Source organism: Hyperolius riggenbachi, chromosome 6, assembly GCF_040937935.1.
Source record: "Hyperolius riggenbachi isolate aHypRig1 chromosome 6, aHypRig1.pri, whole genome shotgun sequence".
NCBI classification, from domain to species: Eukaryota; Metazoa; Chordata; class Amphibia; order Anura; family Hyperoliidae; genus Hyperolius; species Hyperolius riggenbachi.
Genome location: NC_090651.1, coordinates 188,447,386 through 188,471,872, shown reverse-complemented (window position 1 = coordinate 188,471,872; position 24,487 = coordinate 188,447,386). Strand labels below are relative to the sequence as shown.

Below are 24,487 nucleotides of genomic sequence, written 5' to 3'. Positions count from 1 at the left end.
CAAGTGAACCAAGCTGTCTCAGTCCAGCATTCACTTCTGCATTACACTTCAGAGTTCAGACCTTCTTATGAGTGTATGCACATGATCACAAGCACCTGCAGACTCTATTGATTGAGCAGTGAGAGCTAGAAGCCATATCACGCACTTAAATATGCATAACATCATACCTCATACATACCCCCATTCACTCCCAATAGATACATTTGGTCATGCCCTATTCAGTGTGCTTTGCCCCAAAAATATAGCCCAGATAATAAACACCTCAATATTCTTTCAGATGGTGAATCAAATTTAATTCAGTATTTAACCCCTTGGGTACAAGTGTAGCCATATTATAAATCCACCTATTCTCCACCTGATACAGTAATTTCTCCTAATCTCCTCCTCTATTACTTCTCTTGGGCTTAATTATACCCTTAAAGTGTAAACATTCAGGGTCACTGTTGTGAAACAAGGCAAAATGCGTTCCCAATGGGCTCTTCTCATCAGCTGTATTGATATTGGTGACATGTTCGCCAATGCGCTCTTTTAATATTCTCTTTGTTTTGCCAATGTACTTCAAATTACATGGACATGTGATCATGTACACCACCCCCTCTGTATTGCAGTTCAAAAAACTTCTGATCTGCAGGCAGAGATGCTGTGTGGGGACCGACTTAGTCTTGGGGCAGGCAGCCAGTCACACAGCATGCAGGCAGAGACGCTTTGTGTGGGGACTGATTTAGTCTTCGGGCGGGCAGTAACCCTCCGGGATCCATGCCTCATTCATTTTGATAAAGGTGAGGTACTGAACACTTTTGTGACCTAGGCAGCTTCTCTTCTCAGTGAAAATGCCTCCAGCTGCACTGAAGGTCCTTTCTGACAGGACGCTTGAGGCAGGGCAAGACAGAAGTTGGATGGCAAATTGTGACAGCTCTGGCCACAAGTTAAGCCTGCGCACCCAGTAGTCCAGGGGTTCATCGCTGCTCACAGTGTCTACATCCAAGGCCAGGTAGTCGGCTACCTGCCGGTCGAGGCGCTGGTGGAGGGTGGATCCGAAAGCGCTAAGGCGAGGCGTTGGACTAAGGAATGTCCGCATGTCCGACATCACCATGAGATCGCTAGAGCGTCCTGTCCTTGCCTGCGTGGACATGGGAGAAGGTTTACTGGCAGTGGTACCTTTATTCTGTTGTGCTGTGACATCACCCTTAAACGCACTGTGAAGCACAGTGTCCAGCTTTTTCTGCATGTGCAGCATCCTTTATGCCTTCAGGTGAGTTGGTAACATGTCCGCCACTTTGTGCCTAAACCGAGGGTCTAGTAGCGTGGCCACCCAGTGCAGCTCATTGACCTTGAGTTTTTTATACGGGGGTCCCTCAACAGGCTGGACAGCATGAAAGACGCCATCTGCACGGGGGGCGTGGCTAGCAAGCTGGCCGGAGAGGACGCTGTGTAGCTGAGCTCCCCACGGAGAGCACTAAAACCGGCTCAAAGCAAGCACATACCACAGGCTTCCAAAGGTTAAATGGAAGAGGAGATGCATCTGGAGGTAGACAACACCAAACGGAGGAAAAGAAGCCCTCCGCAACCCAGGAAAGTCTCAGATTTCTTCAGGGCCCAGCCAGCTCGCAAGACATACATGACACAAGATGGCGTTGATCCCCAGCATGGACCTCACGTGACCTCTAAAACAAACACACAGTCGGAGGAGGCACAAGCTGAACACCATTCATCACCCTCTGACAGTCCAGCCAAGTCTAGACCCAGAAGGGACTCCTTTGAAGATTAGGTAAGCCCTCCAGCCCCAGCCCTGCCCTCACTTAACTCATGTGCAGAGACGATAGAATCCTTCCCTGCCTCTGAAACTACAGCCACGCAGACTTTTATTAAAGACATTCTCCTGTCTTTCAGAACATCACTCATGGCAGATATCTCTGCTCTTACAGCAGATGTACGTGCAGACATTGCATCCTTAAATGACAGGGTCACAGTCACAGAAGATAAAATAGAGGAACTCACTAAAGAACACAATGTAATGGTGGATGCTTCCACAGCCCAATCTAATGATATCAGTTGGTTAAAGGCTAAAGCAGCTGATTTAGAGGACAGCAGTCGCCACAATAATATTAAATTCAGTGGCATTCCGGAGCAAGTACAATCTACTGAACTTAAGCATTTTATTCAAAAGTTAGCGAAGACAGTTCTTCCTGATACTGCAGATATTGAGCTCACGATTGACCGTGCCCACCGCATACCCAAACCTTCACATCTTCCAGACTCAGTCCCTAGAGATTTTTTGGGCCAGATTTCTTTTTTACCATGTGAAAGATGATCTTATGAACTCTATTCGTAAATCAGGCTCTTTACCAGATCCGTATGCAAATATCCACCTTTATGCTGACCTGTCTGTAAATACATTATCTCTCAGACGTGACCTACAACCTTTCACTAAAGCTCTTCGCAATATGCAAATTCCCTACAAATGGGGATTCCCGACCAAACTGATTTTTTCTTTTCAAAGCAAGCAGTACATGATCTCCTCCTCCTCTAATGGCAAGAAACTTTTTCACCAGCTTAAGCTGCAGATTCCTGAGCTAACTGACCACCCTGGCTCCTCCTCTGGCTCTTCTAAGATACAGCAGGAATGGCACCAAAGAGTTAATCATTAAAAAAAAAAAAAAGCAACTGTTTGCTCTCCTTCAGGCTCCACTTAGCCCTTTCTCTGTGGTTTTTACAGAATCCCTGTATTCCCCCCATTGAGTGTGTTCTACGAACTATGACACACATTACAGCTAAAGCTTTTTGCTAAGTTTTCTATCACTTAATGTACATTTTATGAAAGTTATAAGTTCATATGACAAATCTATGTTTTATAAGTCTAGTCACTGTTATGTAGTTGTTTATATTCCAAGGTCTCCATATTCTGTAACTGTACAAGGATGTCATTATTTATGCAATGTATTTCCACATCTGCTTAAAGCTATGTACCCCTCACAATGCCTTTGAAGATAACATCTTTAAATGTCCGGTGACTCAATTCTCCATATAAGAGACACCTTATGTGGAGGGAAATCATACCCCTAAACCCGCAGATTATCTTTATCCAGGAGACACACCTCCTTGAGAAAGATTCTCATCTCTGTTCTCATAAGGCATATCCTTTAATATACCACAGTACTTTCCAAAAGAAAAAAAGGGGCGTGTTGATGGCCTTCCATAGAGACCTCAAGGTTGATCCTATTACTATTGTCACCGATCCACAGGGAAGGTATATTATTTTTGTTGGCCATATTAATGGGGAATTGCTTACATTAGTCTCTCTTTATGGTCCTAATACAGCTCAACGGGCCTTTACTCAGAAACTTTTTGCAAAAATAAAATCTATCCAAAAAGGTCTATTACTTATAGGGGGTGATTTCAATGCGTGCCCTTCTAGGTTGGATTCTTCCTCTAAATCACTACATAAAATAACCCTCATAGATAAGCAGATGCATTGGTACAATTTATACGATCCATGGCGCATTCTGCACTCCTCTGAGAGGGATTTACTTGTATTTCCCTCTGTTCACAAAACATACTCTAGTATAGATTTCTTCCTTACAGATAAGATACTCCTGCAAAAAGTTTCTGACACTTTAATCAGCCCCCGAATATGTTCTGATCATGCCCCAGTCAGTATTACCCTAGAAGATGGTCTCTCTGTGAACAAACCTTTCCTTTGGAAACTAAACACCTCACTATTGTCTGATGACTCTTTCATTTGCAAACTATCAGAAGAAATCAAAGAGTTTCTGCAATTGAATCGGACTCCAGAAGTCAGTCTAGATTCTGTCTGGTCTGCCCTTAAAGCCTTCTCTAGAGGCATACTTATAAGACAAGGTTCCCGCATCAAAAAAAAGAGATTCGAAAGATATTCCTCATTGCTGTCCCTGATACAGGACAAGGAAAAGCTACATAAAATTTCCCCCAATATATCTTTAGAAAAAGAATTGTTCTCACTCAGGCAAGAATTAGCTAATATCCTCCACTCTCAATATGATTACCTACTGCAAAAATCAAAACTTAATTTTTATTCCCAAAGCAACAAGGCTGGAAAATTGTTAGCCAACCTTCTACGACATAAACAACTGAAAACAAAAATACACTCCTTGACTAACCCCTCTACCAAAACAATAGTTACGAACCCAAAACATATCGCAGATTTATTCTGCGAATACTATGCAAAATTATATAACCTAAACTCTGACTCAACTACTCATCAACCAACTCCTGAAATAATAGATTCTTTTTTGGATTCTATTCAACTCCCCAAGTTATCCTCATCACAGCTAGATACCCTCAACTCCCCCTTTACGGAAAAAGATATTCGCTCCACAATAAAATCCCTTAAACGAAACAAAGCCCCTGGCCCAGATGGCTTCAGCAACGAATATTTAATCAATTTGGCAGATATTTTCTCCCCCTTGCTTACAGATCTATTTAATAAATTCGCCTCCTCGGGCACGATCCCTTCGGAATATTTAAAAGCTATTATTAGTTATTCCCAAGCCAGGAAAAGATCAAAATTCTGTGACCAACTTTAGACCGATTTCTTTGCTGAACTCTGATAGAGTTGGGCCGAACGGTTCGCCTGCGAACGGTTCCAGGCGAACTTTGGGGGTTCGCGTTCGCCTGCATCAGGCGAACTTTTGCGGAAGTTCGATTCGCCCCATAATGCTGTATTGAGCAAAATTTTTAGCCTCCATTTCACTGTCAGCAGACATGTTATTGTCAAACACACTACTTTCAGTGTTAGAGAACCCGCCCACCCTCCCTTCAAGCTAGGTCCTTTATACCATTTGACTCAGTTGTCTGCCTACACTAATTAATTATGGGACAGCTGGTACACACTCTGCTAGGGAGATTTTAATTCCTCCCACCTACCCTTCTACCTATTCCCTCCTCCCTCCTACAGGAGGGAGGAGGGTCTCTTCTGCCAGGGAATTATACTATTTTAAAAACCAGTATACATCATACCATAGCTGGTACATCATACCATAGCTGGGAATACATACATGAGTATACATCATACCATAGCTGGAAATCGAACCCAGATCTCACTGTGTGGTGGACACGTCACCCTAAGCACTGTACCACTACAGAAGTAAGTGAAGCTAGCCTAAAATTTAACATTTATGCTCAATGCAATAGAACCATTAGGTTGCTTAAAGGAGAACTGTAGTGAGAGGTATATGGAGGCTGCCATATTGATTTCCTTTTAAGCTATACCAGTTGCCTGGCAGCCCTGCTGATCTATTTGGCTGCAGTAGTGTGAATCACACCACAAACAAGCATGCAGCTAATCTTGTCAGATCTTACAAAAATGTCAAACACCAGATCTGCTGCATGCTTGTTCAGGGTCTAGGGCTAAAAGTATTGGAGGCAGAGGATCTGCAGGATAGCCAGGTAACTGGTATTGCTTAAAAGGAAATCAATATGGTAGCCTCCATATACCTTTCACTACAGTTCTCCTTTAAAGGGAACCTTAACTGAGAGTGATATGGCTGTTTCCTGTAAACAATACCAGTTGCCTGGCAGTCCAGCTGATCTTTGTGACTGCAATAGTGGCTGAATCACACCCTGAAACAAGCATGCAGCTAATCCAGTCTGACTTCAGTCAGAGCACCTGATCTGCATGCTTGTTCAGGGGTTGTGGCTAAAAGTATTAGAGACACAGGATCAGCAGGCAATTCAGGCAACTGGTATTATTTTAAAAGGAAAAATTAGCTGCATGCTTGTTTCTGGTGTGATTCACACTACTGCAGCCAAATAGATCAGCAGGGCTGCCAGGCAACTGGTATAGCTTAAAGAGTAACTGTCAGGCTGCAGAAGCTAATTTAAACCTCTAGTCTCCTGTGTTAAACAGTTTAGAAGGAAGCCAAAAAGACATTACTGAAGATAAAGATCTCTCTTACCTTTGATGTATGCTTATCAGCAAAGCTTAGAGCTAAGCAGGACGCAAGCCGCATAACATACTGCAAAGCATTCTGGGGCCCTCCCCTCGGCTGCTAAGGAGAAGACGGGATCAAGTTTCAGCAGCTTCTAAAACTCAGTCCAGCCACAGCACAGATAAATCTCGGGGCAGCGTACACTGCAGGAGTCCGCTATTGTTCCTAGCCACATGGCTCATTAATATTCACTGCAAACTAGTGTTATTCAGTATGAGCTGTTCTGTGATCAGAAGCAGGCAGGACATGACGACACATTTGGCTTCACAAACATGGAACCTGCCATGAGCTGTCAGGAGCATCATTCTCTGCATATACTATATACAAATTCTGTGAAATCCAAACGTGGACAGTGAAATGCATATGTAATGTAAGTACAGCCAATCTTTAGCTACTGATATATGTGTTTATTTTCTCTGAGACCCTATACCTAACAGCTCCTCTTTAAAAGGAAATCAATATGGCAGCCTCCATATACCTCTCACTACAGTTCTCCTTTAACCCCCTTGGCGGTATGAAAAATACCGCCAGGGGGCAGCGCAGCAGTTTTTTTTAATTTTTTTTTTAAAATCATGTAGCGAGCCGAGGGCTCGCTACATGATAGCCGCTGCTCAGCGGCATCCCCCCAGCCCCGCCGATCGCCTCCGGCGATAGGCGATCAGGAAATCCCGTTCAAAGAACGGGATTTCCTGGAGGGCTTCCCCCGTCGCCATGGCGACGGGGCGGAATGACGTCACCGACGTCATTGGGAGACCCGATCCACCCCTTGGCGCTGCCTGGCACTGATTGGCCAGGCAGCGCAGGGGTCTGGGGGGGGGGCGCGCGCCGCACCGGATAGCGGCGATCGGGCGCGCGGCGGTGGCGATCGTGGTGCTGGCGCAGCTAGCAAAGTGCTAGCTGCATCCAGCAAAAAAAAAATTATGTAAATCGGCCCAGCAGGGCCTGAGCGGCACCCTCCGGCGGCTTACCCCGTGTCACACACGGGGTTACCGCTAAGGAGGTTGAGCAACCTAATGGTTCTATTGCATTGAGCATAAATGTTAAATTTTAGGCTAGCTTCACTTACTTCTGTAGTGGTACAGTGCTTAGGGTGATGTGCCCACCACACAGTGAGATCTGGGTTCGATTCCCAGCTATGGTATGATCTGGTGTTTGACATTTTTGTAAGATCTGACAAGATTAGCTGCATACTTGTTTCTGGTGTGATTCACACTACTGCAGCCAAATAGATCAGCAGGGCTGCCAGGCAACTGGTATAGCTTAAAAGGAAATCAATATGGCAGCCTCCATATACCTCTCACTACAGTTCTCCTTTAAGCAACCTAATGGTTCTATTGCATTGAGCATAAATGTTAAATTTTAGGCTAGCTTCACTTACTTCTGTAGTGGTACAGTGCTTAGGGTGATGTGCCCACCACACAGTGAGATCTGGGTTCGATTCCCAGCTATGGTATGATCTGGTGTTTGACATTTTTGTAAGATCTGACAAGATTAGCTGCATGCTTGTTTCTGGTGTGATTCACACTACTGCAGCCAAATAGATCAGCAGGGCTGCCAGGCAACTGGTATAGCTTAAAAGGAAATCAATATGGCAGCCTCCATATACCTCTCACTACAGTTCTCCTTTAAGCAACCTAATGGTTCTATTGCATTGAGCATAAATGTTAAATTTTAGGCTAGCTGCACTTACTTCTGTAGTGGTACAGTGCTTAGGGTGACGTGCCCACCACACAGTGAGATCTGGGTTTGATTCCCAGCTATGGTATGATCTGGTGTTTGACATTTTTGTAAGATCTGACAAGATTAGCTGCATGCTTGTTTCTGGTGTGATTCACACTACTGCAGCCAAATAGATCAGCAGGGCTGCCAGGCAACTGGTATAGCTTAAAGAGTAACTGTCAGGCTGCAGAAGCTAATTTAAACCTCTAGTCTCCTGTGTTAAACAGTTTAGAAGGAAGCCAAAAAGACATTACTGAAGATAAAGATCTCTCTTACCTTTGATGTATGCTTATCAGCAAAGCTTAGAGCTAAGCAGGACGCAAGCCGCATAACATACTGCAAAGCATTCTGGGGCCCTCCCCTCGGCTGCTAAGGAGAAGACGGGATCAAGTTTCAGCAGCTTCTAAAACTCAGTCCAGCCACAGCACAGATAAATCTCGGGGCAGCGTACACTGCAGGAATCCGCTATTGTTCCTAGCCACATGGCTCATTAATATTCACTGCAAACTAGTGTTATTCAGTATGAGCTGTTCTGTGATCAGAAGCAGGCAGGACATGACGACACATTTGGCTTCACAAACATGGAACCTGCCATGAGCTGTCAGGAGCATCATTCTCTGCATATACTATATACAAATTCTGTGAAATCCAAACGTGGACAGTGAAATGCATATGTAATGTAAGTACAGCCAATCTTTAGCTACTGATATATGTGTTTATTTTCTCTGAGACCCTATACCTAACAGCTCCTCTTTAAAAGGAAATCAATATGGCAGCCTCCATATACCTCTTACTACAGTTCTCCTTTAACCCCCTTGGCGGTATGAAAAATACCGCCGGGGGCAGCGCAGCAGTTTTTTTTAATTTTTTTTTTAAAATCATGTAGCGAGCCGAGGGCTCGCTACATGATAGCCGCTGCTCAGCGGCATCCCCCCAGCCCCGCCGATCGCCTCCGGCGATAGGCGATCAGGAAATCCCGTTCAAAGAACGGGATTTCCTGGAGGGCTTCCCCCGTCGCCATGGCGACGGGGCGGAATGACGTCACCGACGTCATTGGGAGACCCGATCCACCCCTTGGCGCTGCCTGGCACTGATTGGCCAGGCAGCGCAGGGGTCTGGGGGGGGGGCGCGCGCCGCACCGGATAGCGGCGATCGGGCGCGCGGCGGTGGCGATCGTGGTGCTGGCGCAGCTAGCAAAGTGCTAGCTGCATCCAGCAAAAAAAAAATTATGTAAATCGGCCCAGCAGGGCCTGAGCGGCACCCTCCGGCGGCTTACCCCGTGTCACACACGGGGTTACCGCTAAGGAGGTTGAGCAACCTAATGGTTCTATTGCATTGAGCATAAATGTTAAATTTTAGGCTAGCTTCACTTACTTCTGTAGTGGTACAGTGCTTAGGGTGATGTGCCCACCACACAGTGAGATCTGGGTTCGATTCCCAGCTATGGTATGATCTGGTGTTTGACATTTTTGTAAGATCTGACAAGATTAGCTGCATACTTGTTTCTGGTGTGATTCACACTACTGCAGCCAAATAGATCAGCAGGGCTGCCAGGCAACTGGTATAGCTTAAAAGGAAATCAATATGGCAGCCTCCATATACCTCTCACTACAGTTCTCCTTTAAGCAACCTAATGGTTCTATTGCATTGAGCATAAATGTTAAATTTTAGGCTAGCTTCACTTACTTCTGTAGTGGTACAGTGCTTAGGGTGATGTGCCCACCACACAGTGAGATCTGGGTTCGATTCCCAGCTATGGTATGATCTGGTGTTTGACATTTTTGTAAGATCTGACAAGATTAGCTGCATGCTTGTTTCTGGTGTGATTCACACTACTGCAGCCAAATAGATCAGCAGGGCTGCCAGGCAACTGGTATAGCTTAAAAGGAAATCAATATGGCAGCCTCCATATACCTCTCACTACAGTTCTCCTTTAAGCAACCTAATGGTTCTATTGCATTGAGCATAAATGTTAAATTTTAGGCTAGCTGCACTTACTTCTGTAGTGGTACAGTGCTTAGGGTGACGTGCCCACCACACAGTGAGATCTGGGTTTGATTCCCAGCTATGGTATGATCTGGTGTTTGACATTTTTGTAAGATCTGACAAGATTAGCTGCATGCTTGTTTCTGGTGTGATTCACACTACTGCAGCCAAATAGATCAGCAGGGCTGCCAGGCAACTGGTATAGCTTAAAAGGAAATCAATATGGCAGCCTCCATATACCTCTCACTACAGTTCTCCTTTAAGCAACCTAATGGTTCTATTGCATTGAGCATAAATGTTACATTTTAGGCTAGCTTCACTTACTTCTGTAGTGGTACAGTGCTTAGGGTGACGTGTCCACCACACAGTGAGATCTGGGTTCGATTCCCAGCTATGGTATGATGTGTACTCATGTATGTATTCCCAGCTATGGTATGATGTACCAGCTATGGTATGATGTATACTGGTTTTTAAAATAGTATAATTCCCTGGCAGAAGAGACCCTCCTCCCTCTGGTAGGAGGGAGGAGGGAATAGGTAGAAGGGTAGAAGGGTAGAAGGGGAGGTGGGAGGTGGGAGGAATTAAAATCTCCCTAGCAGAGTGTGTAGCAGCTGTCCCATAACTAATTAGTGTAGGTAGGCAAATGGTATAAAGGACCTTGTTTGGAGGAGGGAGGGTGGGCGGGTCCTCCAGCAGTGATGTGTATTTCACTTAATTAGGTGTGGCTCCAGGTATTAGAGCTTTTGAAACATGTTTTCTATCATTTTTCCAGTTGATAGAATTTTTTAAAACTTTGAAAGTTCGCCTCCCCATTGAAGTCTATGGCGGTTCGCGAACTTTTTCGCGAACCGAACCTTTCGCGGAAGTTCGCGAACAGGGTTCGCGAACCTAAAATCGGAGGTTCGGCCCAACTCTAAACTCTGATATAAAATTGTATGCAAAACTATTAGCAAACCGGCTCATGTTAATTACCCCCCCATTATTAGCCCAGGATCAAGTAGGGTTTACAAGAAACCGTCAAGCATCAGATGCTACTAGGAGAATGGCTGCTGCCTTACGCCATGTGGAGCTCTGTCGGGTGCCCTCTCTGTTCCTTACTCTGGATGCAGAGAAGGCATTCGACAGGGTCCACTGGCAGTTCTTAAGAGCCACTCTACTCAAATTTGGGTTTTCAGGAACTATTATATCTGCTATTATGGCTTTGTACACCGCTCCCTCTGCCCAAGTGAATGCAGCTGGCTTTATATTCAATTCCTTTTCCATTTCCAATAGAACACGCCAAGGCTGCCCCCTGTCACCTATCATTTTTGTGTTAATCATGGAAACGATTGCCCAAAAAATACGTTCTAATCCTCTTATTACAGGTGTGCAGTACAAAGGCTCCTCCCATCTCATCAGCCTATTCGCAGATGATGTAGCTTTATTATTAACAAATCAACTGATTTCCCTCCCATCATTACTGCAAGATTTAACCAGCTTTGCAGATGCATCTCTGTACAAATTGAATCAAAACAAATCTATTGGATTAGGCCTAAACTTATCCAATGATCTAAGTTCTAAACTGAGACAAGCATTTGCCTTTTCTTGGGCAGAGGAAGCGGTTCCCTACCTAGGTATTCACCTAACCAGATCTTCATCATCCCTATTTAAGTATAATTTCATTCCGTTACTTTCAGAGGTTAAAAAAGAATGCTCTAATATGTCTAAATTTCACCTCTCATGGTCAGGCCGAATAGCAGCCTTCAAACTATTTATCCTCCCAAAGATCCTTTACATTTTCCGAACCCTACATATTCCTATTAATAAAACTTGGTTTATTGATGTTCAAAAATGCATCAACAACTTTGTCTGGAATGGAAAAAAACCTCGTACCTCACATAAGATAATGACCCTATCAAAAAAATTTGGAGGTATGGGTTTACCTTGTATCGAATCATATTATAAGGCTGCAAACCTAGATATGATCAGACACTGGTGGTCTTCAGATAAACCCTGGGTACAACTTGAACAACTCCTCACAGGTGCAAACTTGAGGGACTTACTAACTAGCTTTGTAATGGGGGCAAAACTTCCCCCAAATCCTTATCCTTCCATACAAGCTTCATTAAAAGCCTGGGGAAGCTTTTTTAAACACCCCCCTCTCAAATCTAACTCCACTGTAATTCAGACTAATTTAAGAGCCCTCAGATATTTCACACCAGACCTAAACCTGTCGGTATGGAATCAACTGGGAATATCTTCCTTCTCTGACCTTTTCGTAAACAACCAACTTAAATCCTTCAGTTCTTTAAGCAGCCAATTCCATCTCCCCCCAAACCAACGCTTTACTTACCACAGACTGTATCATCTGATCTCCTCTAAAAATCTATGTCCACCTTCTATACAACCTGAAATTTTAGCCATGCTTAACTTTAAAGGCCATTATAAAGGTGGCATTTCTGTTTGGTATGAAACAATTAGAACAGGCAAGACTTCACCATTACTACGATACTCCAGAATTTGGTCTACGGACCTTCATAGAGATATCTCGGTACCTCAACTAATCAAATCCAACAACATGATCTCTAGACTGTCCAAATGTAACTCCCACTGGGAAATGTCCCGTAAGATTCTCTATAGATGGTACATAACTCCGAGGAAGATTGCCTCATTTGCACCTAATGCCTCTCCGACTTGCTGGAAATGCAACTCTGACATCGGTACCTACCTACATATGTTTTGGAGCTGTCCTAAAGTTTCACCACTTTGGACAGAAGTAGAATCTCATATTAGCAGAACATGCCTTCCTGGCTTCAAATTATGCCCTTCTTTAGCATTATTGATGGTTGACATAGATAAAATTCCTCCCAATCTACAACCCATTATTGCCCATCTCATCCTGAACACACTCTATACAATCTCTTCGAACTGGAAATCCCAGGAAAACTTGGTATTTCGACATGTACTATCCTCTACCTGTTCAAACATCCAACTAGAGCAAAAGATCAGAGCTAGATTAGGAGTTAAATCTGAACACTACATTATCCCTAAATCTTGGTTATAAACCCCTGGCTTAGGTTTATGTATATGCAATTTTCTTCTCTATATTCAATGATGACATCAGAGTCTGTCGTTAGCTAATAATGCTTAGACCTTGGTTTGTTTGTTATGTCTGTTCCTTCTGTTCTATATGTTAAGGTTAACGGTTATTACTTATAGCCATTTCTCTTCTTGGAAACCAACTACAAGTCAAATCAGACAATATACCTACACTGGCGGGTGGCCTTATGGCCATCTGGTCCCGCCGGTTTATGTAATTAGGCTCACCCCCTTGATGACTACCCTAAGGGTTGTGTAAATGTCAGATAAGGGGCTCTCCTCCTGATTAATGACTTGTCCTGTTAAGTATAATGATTTTACCTCTCTTTCATTGTTCCGCATTTGTACAATGAGCTGTGTATCCCAATAATTTGTAGTGAACTGCCTATCTTACCTGTTACAATTTACAATAAAAAACTTTGTATAACAAAGACGCCATCTGCACAAAGTTGGATCCAGATGTACTATCCAACTCCTCTTGCTCTACCTCAGTGATGCCAGGTAAGTTCTCCTCCTCCCCCAGCCACGAACAATACCACGGGAGCATTGAGCAGCACAAGCCCCCTGCGACGCCTACTGCATTTGTTCTTCTGCTGCCACCTCCTGCTAAAAAAAAAACACCTTCCTCATCATCTGACTCCTTTTCCCCACACGACTATTCCTCCTCCCCCCTCTCTGCTGCTGCAGGTGTTGAGGAAACATCTGGTTCTGATGAGAATTGATCCCACAACTCTTCCTCCTGTAACTGTTCCTGTTCACACTCATCAACAGCTTGATCCACCACTCTACGCGCGGCACGCTTCAGGAAGAAGGCATACGGGATCAAGTCGCTGATGGCGCCTTCACTGCGACTCACCATGTTTGTCACCTCCTCAAATGGCTGCATGAGCCTGCAGGCATTTTGCATGAGTGTCTAGTTCTTCATCCAGAACATCCCCATCTCCCCAGAGCATGTCCTTCTACTGTAATTGTAGAGATACTGTTTGACGGCTTTCTCCTGTTGTAGCAGGCGGTCGAACATCAGGAGGGTCGAATTCCAGCGAGTCAGGCTATCGCCAATCAAGCGCCTCACCAGCAAGTTGTATCTCCGCTGAATATCGACCAAGCGTGCCATGGCCGTGTAAGACCACCTGAAATGCCCACACAACTTCCTGGCCTGCTTCAGGACGTCCTGTAAGCCTGGGTACTTAGTCAAAAATCTCTGGATTATGAGATTGAGCACATGTGCCATGCAGGGTGCATGTGTCAACTTTTCCAAATTCAAAACCAAAATGAGATTGCTGCCGTTGTCACACACCACATTGGCGATCTCCAGTTGGTGCGGGGTCAGCCACTGATCCACCTGTTTGTTCAGAGCATCCAGGAGAGTTGCTCCAGTGTGACTCTCCTCCACTTTGAGGCAAGACATGTCTAAGATGGTGTGACACCGTCGTACCTGGCATGCAGCATAGGCCCTGGGGAGCTGGTGCTGTGTAGCTGGAGAGGAGATCGCAGCACCAGTAGAGTTGCGCTGCCACTCAGCCAAGGAGGAGGAGGACGACAGCGAAGAGGATGTAGCAGGAGGAGTAGGAGGAGAGGAGGTGGCAGCAGGCCTGCCTGCAAGCCGTAGAGATGTGTCAAAACTAGGTCTGCTGCACAGTCACGTACTCCCTGCTTGCCAGCGTTCATTAGGTTGACCCAATGGGCTGTGTAAGTTATGTACCTGCCCTGACCGTGCTTGGCAGACCAGGCATATGTGGTCAAATGGACCCTTGACCCAACGCTGTGTGCCAGAGATGACACCACTTGCCTTTCTACTTCACAGTACAGTTTGGGTATCACCTTTTTTGAGAAATAATTGCGGCCTGGTATCTTCCACTGCGGTGGCCACAATTTTTCGGAAGGCCTCAGAGTCCACCAGCTGGTATGGTAACAGCTGGTGGGCTAACAGTTATGCCAACCAGCTGTCAGACGCCGGGCAAGAGGGTGACTGGCAGACATTGGCTTCTTCCGCTCAAAGATTTCCCTCAATGTCACCTGGCTGCTGCTGTAGGCAGAGGAGCAGGAGCCGCTCAAGGTGAGAGGCGGAGTTTAGGAGGTTGGCTGTGATTGCAAAGGTGCAAAGGAGAAAGCGGCTGAAGATGATGCACCTGAAGGAGGAAGAGGAGAAGGAGTGTGGCTTTGCTTTTGTGTGCTGCTTTTCCTCAGGTGGTCTTCCCAATGCAGTTTGTGCCTTTTCTGCATGTGCCTTTGTAAGGCAGTTTTCCCTACGTGGGTGTTGGCCATTCCACAGCTCAATTTTTGGTGGCAGAGAGTACAGATGGCATTGCTCTGATCTTTGGCATACACACTAAAAAATGTCTACACCGCTGAGCCACCCTGGGGTGTGGGCACTATGGTGGCATCAGCAGCTGACGTTGAAGGGCATGTTGGCTGGCTGTCCATAGGTGGCGATACATGGCGCCGGACACTGCCACCAGCTGTTTCTGATGACGAGTTCCCCCTGCTTCTTTCAGGAACTCGTCTCCTCCTACTCCTCTCTGACTCCCCCTCTGAACTGTCCCCCTGTTCATATTGTCTATTGGGAACCCATGTGGCATCTGTATCATCATAATCCTCATAATCATCCTCCCCAGCTTGGCTTGTTTCAAACACCACCAAAACTGCACCAACAGCAGGTACTTCATCATCCTCCTCCTCACACATCATGTCCATAGTGTCGCCTAACTCAGACATATGAGGTGGTGTAACTTGCTTAGCGCCTTCATCTTGTTGTAACAATAATGGCTGTGAATCAGTGATTTCCCCACCAAATAACTCCTGCGAAGTTTCAAATGCAGCAGATGTGGTGCTTGTAGTAGCGCTGGTGGCTGCGGAAGATGAGGTGTTCTGTGCTAAATAGTCAACCACTTCCTGACAATCTTGGGAGTTGATGAAACGTGCCTTTTTCTGAGCACTGTACTTTGGTCTAGGGCCGCATGAAATCACATCAGCACGACCTCGAACATACCTGCCGGTTGGCCTGCCTCTAGGTCTGCCTCTGCCTGTTGCTTTGTCCACATCGGGGGGGATGAAGTGAAAGGTATGCACTGACTTGACTAATACAATGTGCAGTCACACAGGTGCAGTGAAAGGTATGCAGTGACTCGTATTACAATACAATATGCAGCTGTCACACAGGTGTGGTTAACAGGTATGCACAGACTGGTATACTAAACAGCGTGCAGTAACACAGGTGCAGTGAACATTTATGCAATGACTAGTATTACAAATTTGCAGCTGTCACACACACAGGTACCATGAACAGGTGCAGTGACTGGTGGTATATAATGCTGCGTGTGCTCACATAGGTAGGTGGGTGCACTGAACAGGTGGGTATGCAGTGATTGGTATAACAAATGTGCAGCTGTCACACACAGGTACCGTGAACAGGCGCAGTGACTGGTGGTATATTACACTGCTTGTGGTCACGTAGGTGCACTGACCAGGTTACAGGTATGCACTACAGTGATTGGTATTACAAATGTGCAGCTGTCACACACAGGTACTGTGAACAGGTGCAGTGACTGGTGGTATTAACAATTCGTGCACTCACGTAGGTAGGTAGGTGCACTCAACAGTGAACAGGTGCAGTGATTGGGATTACAAATGTGCAGCTGCCTGTCACACACACAGGTAGTCACTGAATGTGCTGGGCCTGGCAGTGGCACAGCAGGAATTACCACCAAGGGGCCAAAGGCCAGCTGCGACTGACTGACAGGGCTGTGTATAATGCAAGTGGGTCACACACACACACAAAAAAAAATAGATCACAAGAACAAGATTAGCTCTCAAAAGAGGGGTGCTTTTTTTAGCAAAAAGAATCAGCAAGGAACAAGCTAACAAGCCTACAAGAACCTAACTAAGCTTTCCCTATAGCTCTCTCTGCAGCAGCTCTCCCTTCTCTAGTTACTGCAGGCACACAAGTGAGTGAAATGCCTGACACTGCCTGCCTTTTATAAGGGGGGGTGGGGCTCCTGGTGGGAGTGTAGCCTGACTGGCTACAATGTGCCTGCTAACAATATAACAACTCAAAAACCGGTCAAAGACCACCTTAAGTATAAACCGATCAATTTTATTGAAATACTATAAAACCCAAAAGCACATACCACCAGATATAACCCTCAATATAATAATCCCACCCTCCAGTTAAAAGCAAAAAATGGCAGACTATGGAGCCATAATGCTGCGCAACCACTTCAAAAAACACAAGGCGATAAATCATCTCTGGCCAGAGTAATGCCAAATATAAAGCATTCGTCCGCATTCTGCCACAGTGTCTTAATTTTCTCGGGGGCCCACCTTAAGGTTTTTATCTGGTCCTCCTATTAGTCCTGTATGGGCCCAGGGGATTCCATGCACAATTAGCTAATCACAGTTCCAACAGCGTGGATTCCCAGTGAATTACCACAATGTCAATCAAGCATTTCATGCATCACAGATAGTCAGGAATGGTCTCACCCGAGAGTCAGTCTCCTTCTGTGCCTAGGCGATTCCCCCTGATACTCCTTGGGGTGTCGTGGATAATAGATTGTCCATGCGTGTGGCAGGTCGAATTGCTATTAAAGCTGACGGTTCCTATGGCTCCGCATATCTTTTGCGTGCACGCCAACCACGCTGGTCGTCTGCACGGGTCTCTCGTGGTTCCGGGATGCTACGTCATAGGAAGCGGCTGGGCAACAACAGCTACTGCTCCGCCCACCGACGCGTTTCACGCCCACATTGGGCGTTTCATCAGGGTGTGGCTAAGCCTACCATCTTCTCCGTTTAAATCACGTATCCCAGTTCCGCCTTTCCCGCAACCATAGCAACCATCAATGTATCTATGCAGGCATGTACGAGGGCCATACTGGGTCAAGCATATATTACATAGATATCCAGGCATCCTCTTACTGCAAACGTTCAATGTATACAGCACCATTTTACTTTCCTTTACAGCAACACAATAGTGACTTAGTGCATTTTGCACATTTGTGGATTTTTTCATCTACACCACTTGGGAGGAAAAACAATCATTAATCCTAACATTAATTTCCTCATAGAATGTTTTATGGGATTTCTTTGTTTGTGGCACATTCATTGCATGCACTGCGGATCCAATCAGATCTCATGCATTACCCATCATATATATATATATATATATATATATATATATATATATATATATATATATATATATATATATATATATATATATATATATATCTGTATTTTACAAATAACAAATGTATATAATGTTTTATTTGTACCTATTATGTCTCAGGAACTGGGAGAGGTCCAGCTCGGCATTGAGGCCAAAAGGTGCAACTGTGCCCAGTTTGAATATCCACATAGCCTCCTTGCAGTACAGGACCTCATCAAAGTCACCCCGTCTTCCCGAGATTTGTGCCTGCTGACTGTGATGTAGAGGGTCAAAGTTGACCCTAATGATGTAGTATAGGGGCGGAGCAAACTTCCGAAAAAGTTTGCGGTTCTCCGCGGTCGCGAACCACGGAAGTTCGCGGGTTCCCGTTCACCGGCGAACCGTTCGGGCCATCTCTACTTCCCACTACATTGACGCCTTTCGTGTCCATCTCTGAACCCACTTAGACTGTAAGCTTGTAGAGACAGAGTCCCTTTTCCTATTGTATTGTGTTATTGCTGCAAATTCTGACTGACTAATGCATGCTTTTCCAACACAGTAGCACAATCAGGGCTGGATTTGTACTCTTTACCGCCCAAGGCCGCTGTCACGTTCCTCCAAAATACAGATAATATGGCAGTGGTTCCCCCAAAATAGATAATGTGGCAGCAGCAGTTCCCCCAACATACACATAATTTGGGAGCAGTTCCCCAAAATACGCGAAACCTGGCAGCGGATCACCCAAAATACACGTAACACCCAAAATACATATAATCTGGCAGCAGTGGTCCCCCAAACATTCACAATCTGGCAGCAGTTCTTTATTGAAAAAAGCCACAAAAATGACACAGGAAAGGCCACAAAATGACTGACGCGTATCGGGCTCAAAGTTCGCCATTAATCATAGTCGTTCCCCTAACATAGACATAATCTGGCAGCTGTTCCCCAAAATACATAACAGTGGTTCCACAAGAATGCAGATAATCTGACAGCAGTTCCCCCAAAATAGGTACCCCCAGCATAGGTAGCCAGGTCTATAGGTGTCCCCAGTATAAGTAGCCATGAGTATCGTAGTCCCCAGTATATGTAGCCAGAGGTATACGTGCCCAGTATATGTAGCCAGGGGTATATGTAGTCAGGGGTATATGTGCCCAGTATATGTAGCCAGGGGTATATGTGCCCAGTATATGTAGCCAGGGGTATATGTGCCAGTATATGTAGCCAGGGGTATATGTGCCCAGTATATGTAGCCTGGGGTATATGTGCCCACTATATGTAGTCAGGGGTATATGTGCACAGTATATGTAGCCAGGGGTATATGTCCTAGTATATGTAGCCAGGGGTATATGTCCCAGTATATGTAGCCAGGGGTATATATGTGCCAGTATATGTAGTCAGGTGTAGATGTCCCAGTATATGTAGTTAGGGGTAAATGTGCCCAGTATATGTAGCCAGAGGTATATGTGCCCAGTATATGTAGTCAGAGGTATATGTGCCCAGTATATGTAGTCAGGGGTATATGTGCCCAGTATATGTAGGCAGAGGTATATGTAGGCAGGTGTATATGTGCCCAGTATATGTAGTCAGGGGGTATATGTGCCCAGTATATATGTAGTCAGAGGTATATGTGCCCAGTATATGTAGTCGGGTATATGTGCCCAGTATATGTAGTCAGGGGTATATGTGCCCAGTATATGTACTCAGGGGGTATATGTGCCCAGTATATGTAGCCAGGGGTATATGTGCCCAGTATATGTAGCCAGGGGTATACGTGCCCAGTATATATGTAGCTAGGGGTATATGTGCAAAGTATATGTAGCCAGGGGGTGTATGTGCCCAGTATGTGTAGTCAGGGGGGTATATGTGCCCAGTATATGTAGCCAGGGGTTATATGTGCCCAGTATATGTAGTCAGGGGGGTATATGTGCAAAGTATATGTAGTCAGGGGGTATTTGTCCCAGTATATGTAGTCAGGGGGTATATGCCGGCTGCCCGCACGTTACTTCAGGAGGGGAGAGCGAGGGAAGGAGAGCACCCTAAGGTGAGGGAAGGGGGGGGAGATGGCCCCCCCTTCTCCATCGCTGCTCACAGCTCTCCTTCCACTGCGCTGCTCCCCTCCGAACATGGCAGGGTGAACGGCGTCCACTCTCTGGAAATAGTAAGTGGACACCGTTCACCCACGTCCATGCACCACTCGACTCCTGGGTAGCCAGATGACTCCTCCCCCCTTCCCGTTTAGTATAGGTAGCCAAATGACTCCCTTAAAGTGAATGGGATCCGCATTTAAAAAGAAATGAAGCAAATACTTACCTAAGGAGAGGGAAGGCTCTGGGTCATATAGAGCCTTCCGTCTCCTCTCTCGGTGCCCTCTATCCTGTGCTGGCTCCCCCCTGTTTCAATTCAAAGGGTATACAGGCGTGAGCATGCAAGAGAGCGTGCTTGCGGAGGCGCAGTACCGGGCCGCCCTTCTTCAGGAGCACTCGGGCTCCCTGAGGACTTCTGAAGCCTTCTTTGGCCGGGTAAAGCAGTATTTGACTAAATTAGTCAAATACTGCTACCGGCCGGGCGAGCCAGCACTGGAACGAGGGGACCAGGAGAGGAGCGGGAAGGCTCTATAGGACCCAGAGCCTTCCCTCTCCTTGGGTAAGTATCTGTCTCATTTTTTTAAATGCGGTTCCAATTCACTTTAAAGGGACTCCGAGCAGTGCAGTAACTATGGAAAGATGCATACCATTTTGAAGCTCTCTTTCTCCTCTTTCCACTGATATATAACACGCTACCCTTCGCCTTTTAGTTTTCGCTATTTTCGCAGGACGACACTTTCCCCAGTGTCGGCAGCTCCATTCAGTGCAATGCAAGGAACCCAGGGGGATATAATTACAAACATCATGCCGGTAGGTGTGAGGATATAATAAATTAGTTGTAGGTATGCCTAAAGGCATACCCACAGGCACTGCTCGGTGTCCCTTTAATCCTCCTTTTCCCACTTTCCCTCTTTCAGTATAGGTAGCCAGCTCACCTTTACACCGCAGCAGCCATCAGTGTTACTTATTTCTCTACTCGTCTCCAGTGCAGAAGCTTTATCTTCCCCTCTTTCTCCAATTCTGCCCAAGTCCATAGCCACCGGCCACAATGTAAATGTGCATTGACAAAGATGGCTATTGCACAGGCGGCTGGCAGCAGAGTATCGTGGTCAGGCACTCACCTGATCTCCCTGCATTGCAGCATTTGCAAGTTTGAAAATGCTGCATAAGTTCAGCCTGCTGCTTTGGTGCCCTTGCTCCTGTGGTGCCCTGGGCCATGGCCTAGGTGTCCTTTATTTATTTATTTATTGTATTTATAAAGCGCCAACATATTACGCAGCGTTGAGCCTTGCCCTAAATCCGACCCTGAGCACAATATGAGCCACAAAAACATAATTTTCAGCCATACTACCTTTTTTTACCCAGGCAACTGTTTTTTAAGATGTTCATATGTACAGCACAATCAAATATTTTGGTGCTAGATATGTAATAATAATACTGTATACGGTATTATTATTGAATGTGCATTCACTAAAAACTATTACATATAACTTTGAAGAAAAACCTAAAAAAAAAAAAAAACATTACTGATTTTGAACTGTTTCTCATTCACAGGGCTCTGTATTCTTATTGGAGTTTCAATCTATACAAACAGATTTGCAAATCATTTTTCTGGATATTACCAGGGATACTGCTATATTCTGACTTGGATTTGTTTCTGCCTCAGCTTCATTCTTGGAATCCTCTATATGGTCCTACGGAAGAAGTGATCTATCAAGACAAAGAGTGTAAACATTAAAATGTATTTGCTTTAATAAATCATCTTGATAATGTGTCAACCCCCCAGCCCCCCCCCCCCCCCCTCTTTCCATTAGCTATAGCAATCATGGGTGTAGGCAACATGGAAAGGAGAGTGATCCCTGTATTAACCAATAGAGTCTAGAAAAGGCTGTCTTTCTGCGCATTCTGTTAGATATTACTTTTCCTGTGCTTTTTACCCATGCAAAAATCTAACACAGTTCAGGACCAACAATAATAAAGAGTGAAAACTAAATAGAAGTTTGCTGATTTATGTGAACGATACTTAGATAAGATCATTAACCTTGTCTATATTATTTGATATCATCACCGGTGAAAGACTTTCCAATGACAATATACCTGCATTTTCTTTACTATTAATGCACTATCATTATGTGTTGAAGATGTCAGTCGAGAAATTTAAAAATAGTTGTGTTTCTGTGATTTGAATGTTTTGATTGTGATATAAAAGTCCAAGCTTTGGATAGAGGAAAAAAAGCAAAAAATGACAATACAAAGGACTCAATGGCCTCAATTCACTAAGGGCAGTTCAGTAAAATACTTTAGGTTAGCAAAATACTGCATTTGATATTTTACACTTTTTTAAAAAAAAATTCACTAAGATTTCTTGCATGCGGTAGAAGTGTGGTAGTATACTGAGGAAAGAAAAAAATAACATGCTTAAATTAACTAAACCCTGTTTGGTAACTATTCTAACTAGCTGTAGAGCAGGTCAAGCAGCAAGCTATAAGCATGGCCGGCCTTTGACCTGAGCGACTGGAGCGGTCGCTCAGGGCGCCGGCTTCCAGGGAGCACATGCATTCATCTACCTAGCCACATTTCTACCTGGCTGCGGACTCCGAGTCCATCTGTGGCTGCTGCGAGTAGCTCCACCTCTGCCCCCTCCCCCCGTCCCACTAAGAGTGATGGAGGCGAAGACCCCAGGAACCTGCTGCTGGCTCTTGTGGAGCAGGAGTGAGCCGTGCTTGCCAGTTGCCAGTAGTGCCACCTCTCGCTTACAGGCGATGTCTGATTGGATGGCTCAGCCTGCTTTAGTGGGTAGTGGCTGGATAGTGTAATTGTTAAGGGCTCTGCTGCTGACACCAGCGACCTGGGTTTGAATCTTGGCCCTGCCCGCTCAGTAACCCAGCACCTATTTAATAGGACACCTTGGGCAAGTCTCCCTAACACTGCTACTGCCTATAGAGCAAGTCCTAGTGGCTGCAGCTCTGGCACTTTGAGTCCGCCAGGAGAAAAGTGTGAGATAAATGTTCTGTGTTTGTTTGTTTGCTACAGATACTTGTCATTCCTGAGTCCTGGCCATTTTCTGTCCCCAGCTACACAGTGGACAAGTCAAGCAGAAAAGTAAGGTTCCCCAACTGCCTCCCGGTTGGGGAAGGGGTGCCTATATATACACTAAAAGGGGATCTGCCTATTTACACTAAAGGGGGAATCTGCCTATATACACTAAAGGGGGGATCTGTCTATATACACTAAAGGAGGGGGGTCTGCCTATATACACTTGGAGGGGGGGGGGGGTATCTGCCTTTATACACTAAAAAGGGGGGTCTTGATAGCACTTTTTCACCAACTTTGAGGTACTTTTTTAATTGTAAAATGCTGAAAAGTTATTTTAAAGTGAACATGAAAATTATCTCCTAGGTGATAACTCAGGAGAAAATGGGAATTGCATATGGGCCTGCGCATGTGCATGCATGTGTGTGTGTGCAAAAAAGGATGAATGGGGGCGGGCTCCAAAATCTGGTTTCGCTCAGGGCACTGTGAAACCTAAGGCCAGCCTTGGCTATCAGTCTTATCTTACAAGTCTGTGCATGAGCCGTTTTATTTTCTGTCGGGTGCATCCCCGCCACCTCATTTTTTTTAATATATTTTTTAAATATATTATCATGTTTATTACATTTTTCAAAAATATTACAAGCAAATAAAAAAAGGCACAATATGAAACATGCTTAGTGAGAATTTTTACTTATAACCGCAATTCACATATGCATAAATCCCAACAGATATTAATAGCAATGACAATAGAAACAAACAACAAACATCTACAGTGCCTTGCAAAAGTATTCGGCCCCCTTGAAGTTTTCCACATTTTGTCACATTACTGCCACAAACATGAATCAATTTTATTGGAATTCCAGGTGAAAAACCAATACAAAGTGGTGTACACGTGAGAAGTGGAATGAAAATTATACATGATTCCAAACATTTTTTTACAAATATATAACTTCAAAGTGGGGTGTGTGTAATTATTCAGCCCCCTTAGTCAATACTTTGTAGAACCCCCTTTTGCTGCAATTGCAGCTGCCAGTCTTTTAGGGTATGTCTCTACCAGCTTTGCATATCTAGAGACTGAAATCCTTGCCCATTCTTCTTTGTAAAACAGCTCCAGGTCAGTCATATTAGATGGACAGTGTTTGTGAACAGCAGTTTTCAGATCTTGCCACAGATTATCGATTGGATTTAGATCTTGACTTTGACTGGGCAATTCTAACACTTGGATATGTTTTGTTTTAAACCATTCCATTGTTGCCTTGGCTTTATGTTTAGGGTCGTTGTCCTGCTGGGTGAACCTCCGTCCCAGTCTCCAGTCTTTTGCAGACTCCAAGAGGTTTTCTTCCAAGATTGCCCAGTATTTGGCTCCACCCATCTTCCCATCAACGCTGACCAGCTTCCCTGTCCCTGCTGAAGAGAAGCATCCCCCAGAGCATGATGCGGCCACCACCATATTTGACAGTGGGGATGGTGTGTTCAGAGTG

General features: G+C 45.0%; 1 protein-coding gene across 1 annotated transcript in view; it reads left to right on the top strand.

Annotated features, from left to right (window-relative positions):
* The window catches only part of EMP1 (epithelial membrane protein 1), a 380,685-nt gene extending 358,714 nt beyond the window's left edge, over window positions 1-21,971 (top strand). The window contains exon 4 of the mRNA XM_068242131.1: window positions 21,528-21,971. Coding sequence (XP_068098232.1) covers window positions 21,528-21,682 — 155 coding nt within the window. The 3' untranslated portion in view covers window positions 21,683-21,971. The remainder of the gene's footprint in view (window positions 1-21,527) is intronic.
* Window positions 21,972-24,487: the final 2,516 nt, after the last annotated feature.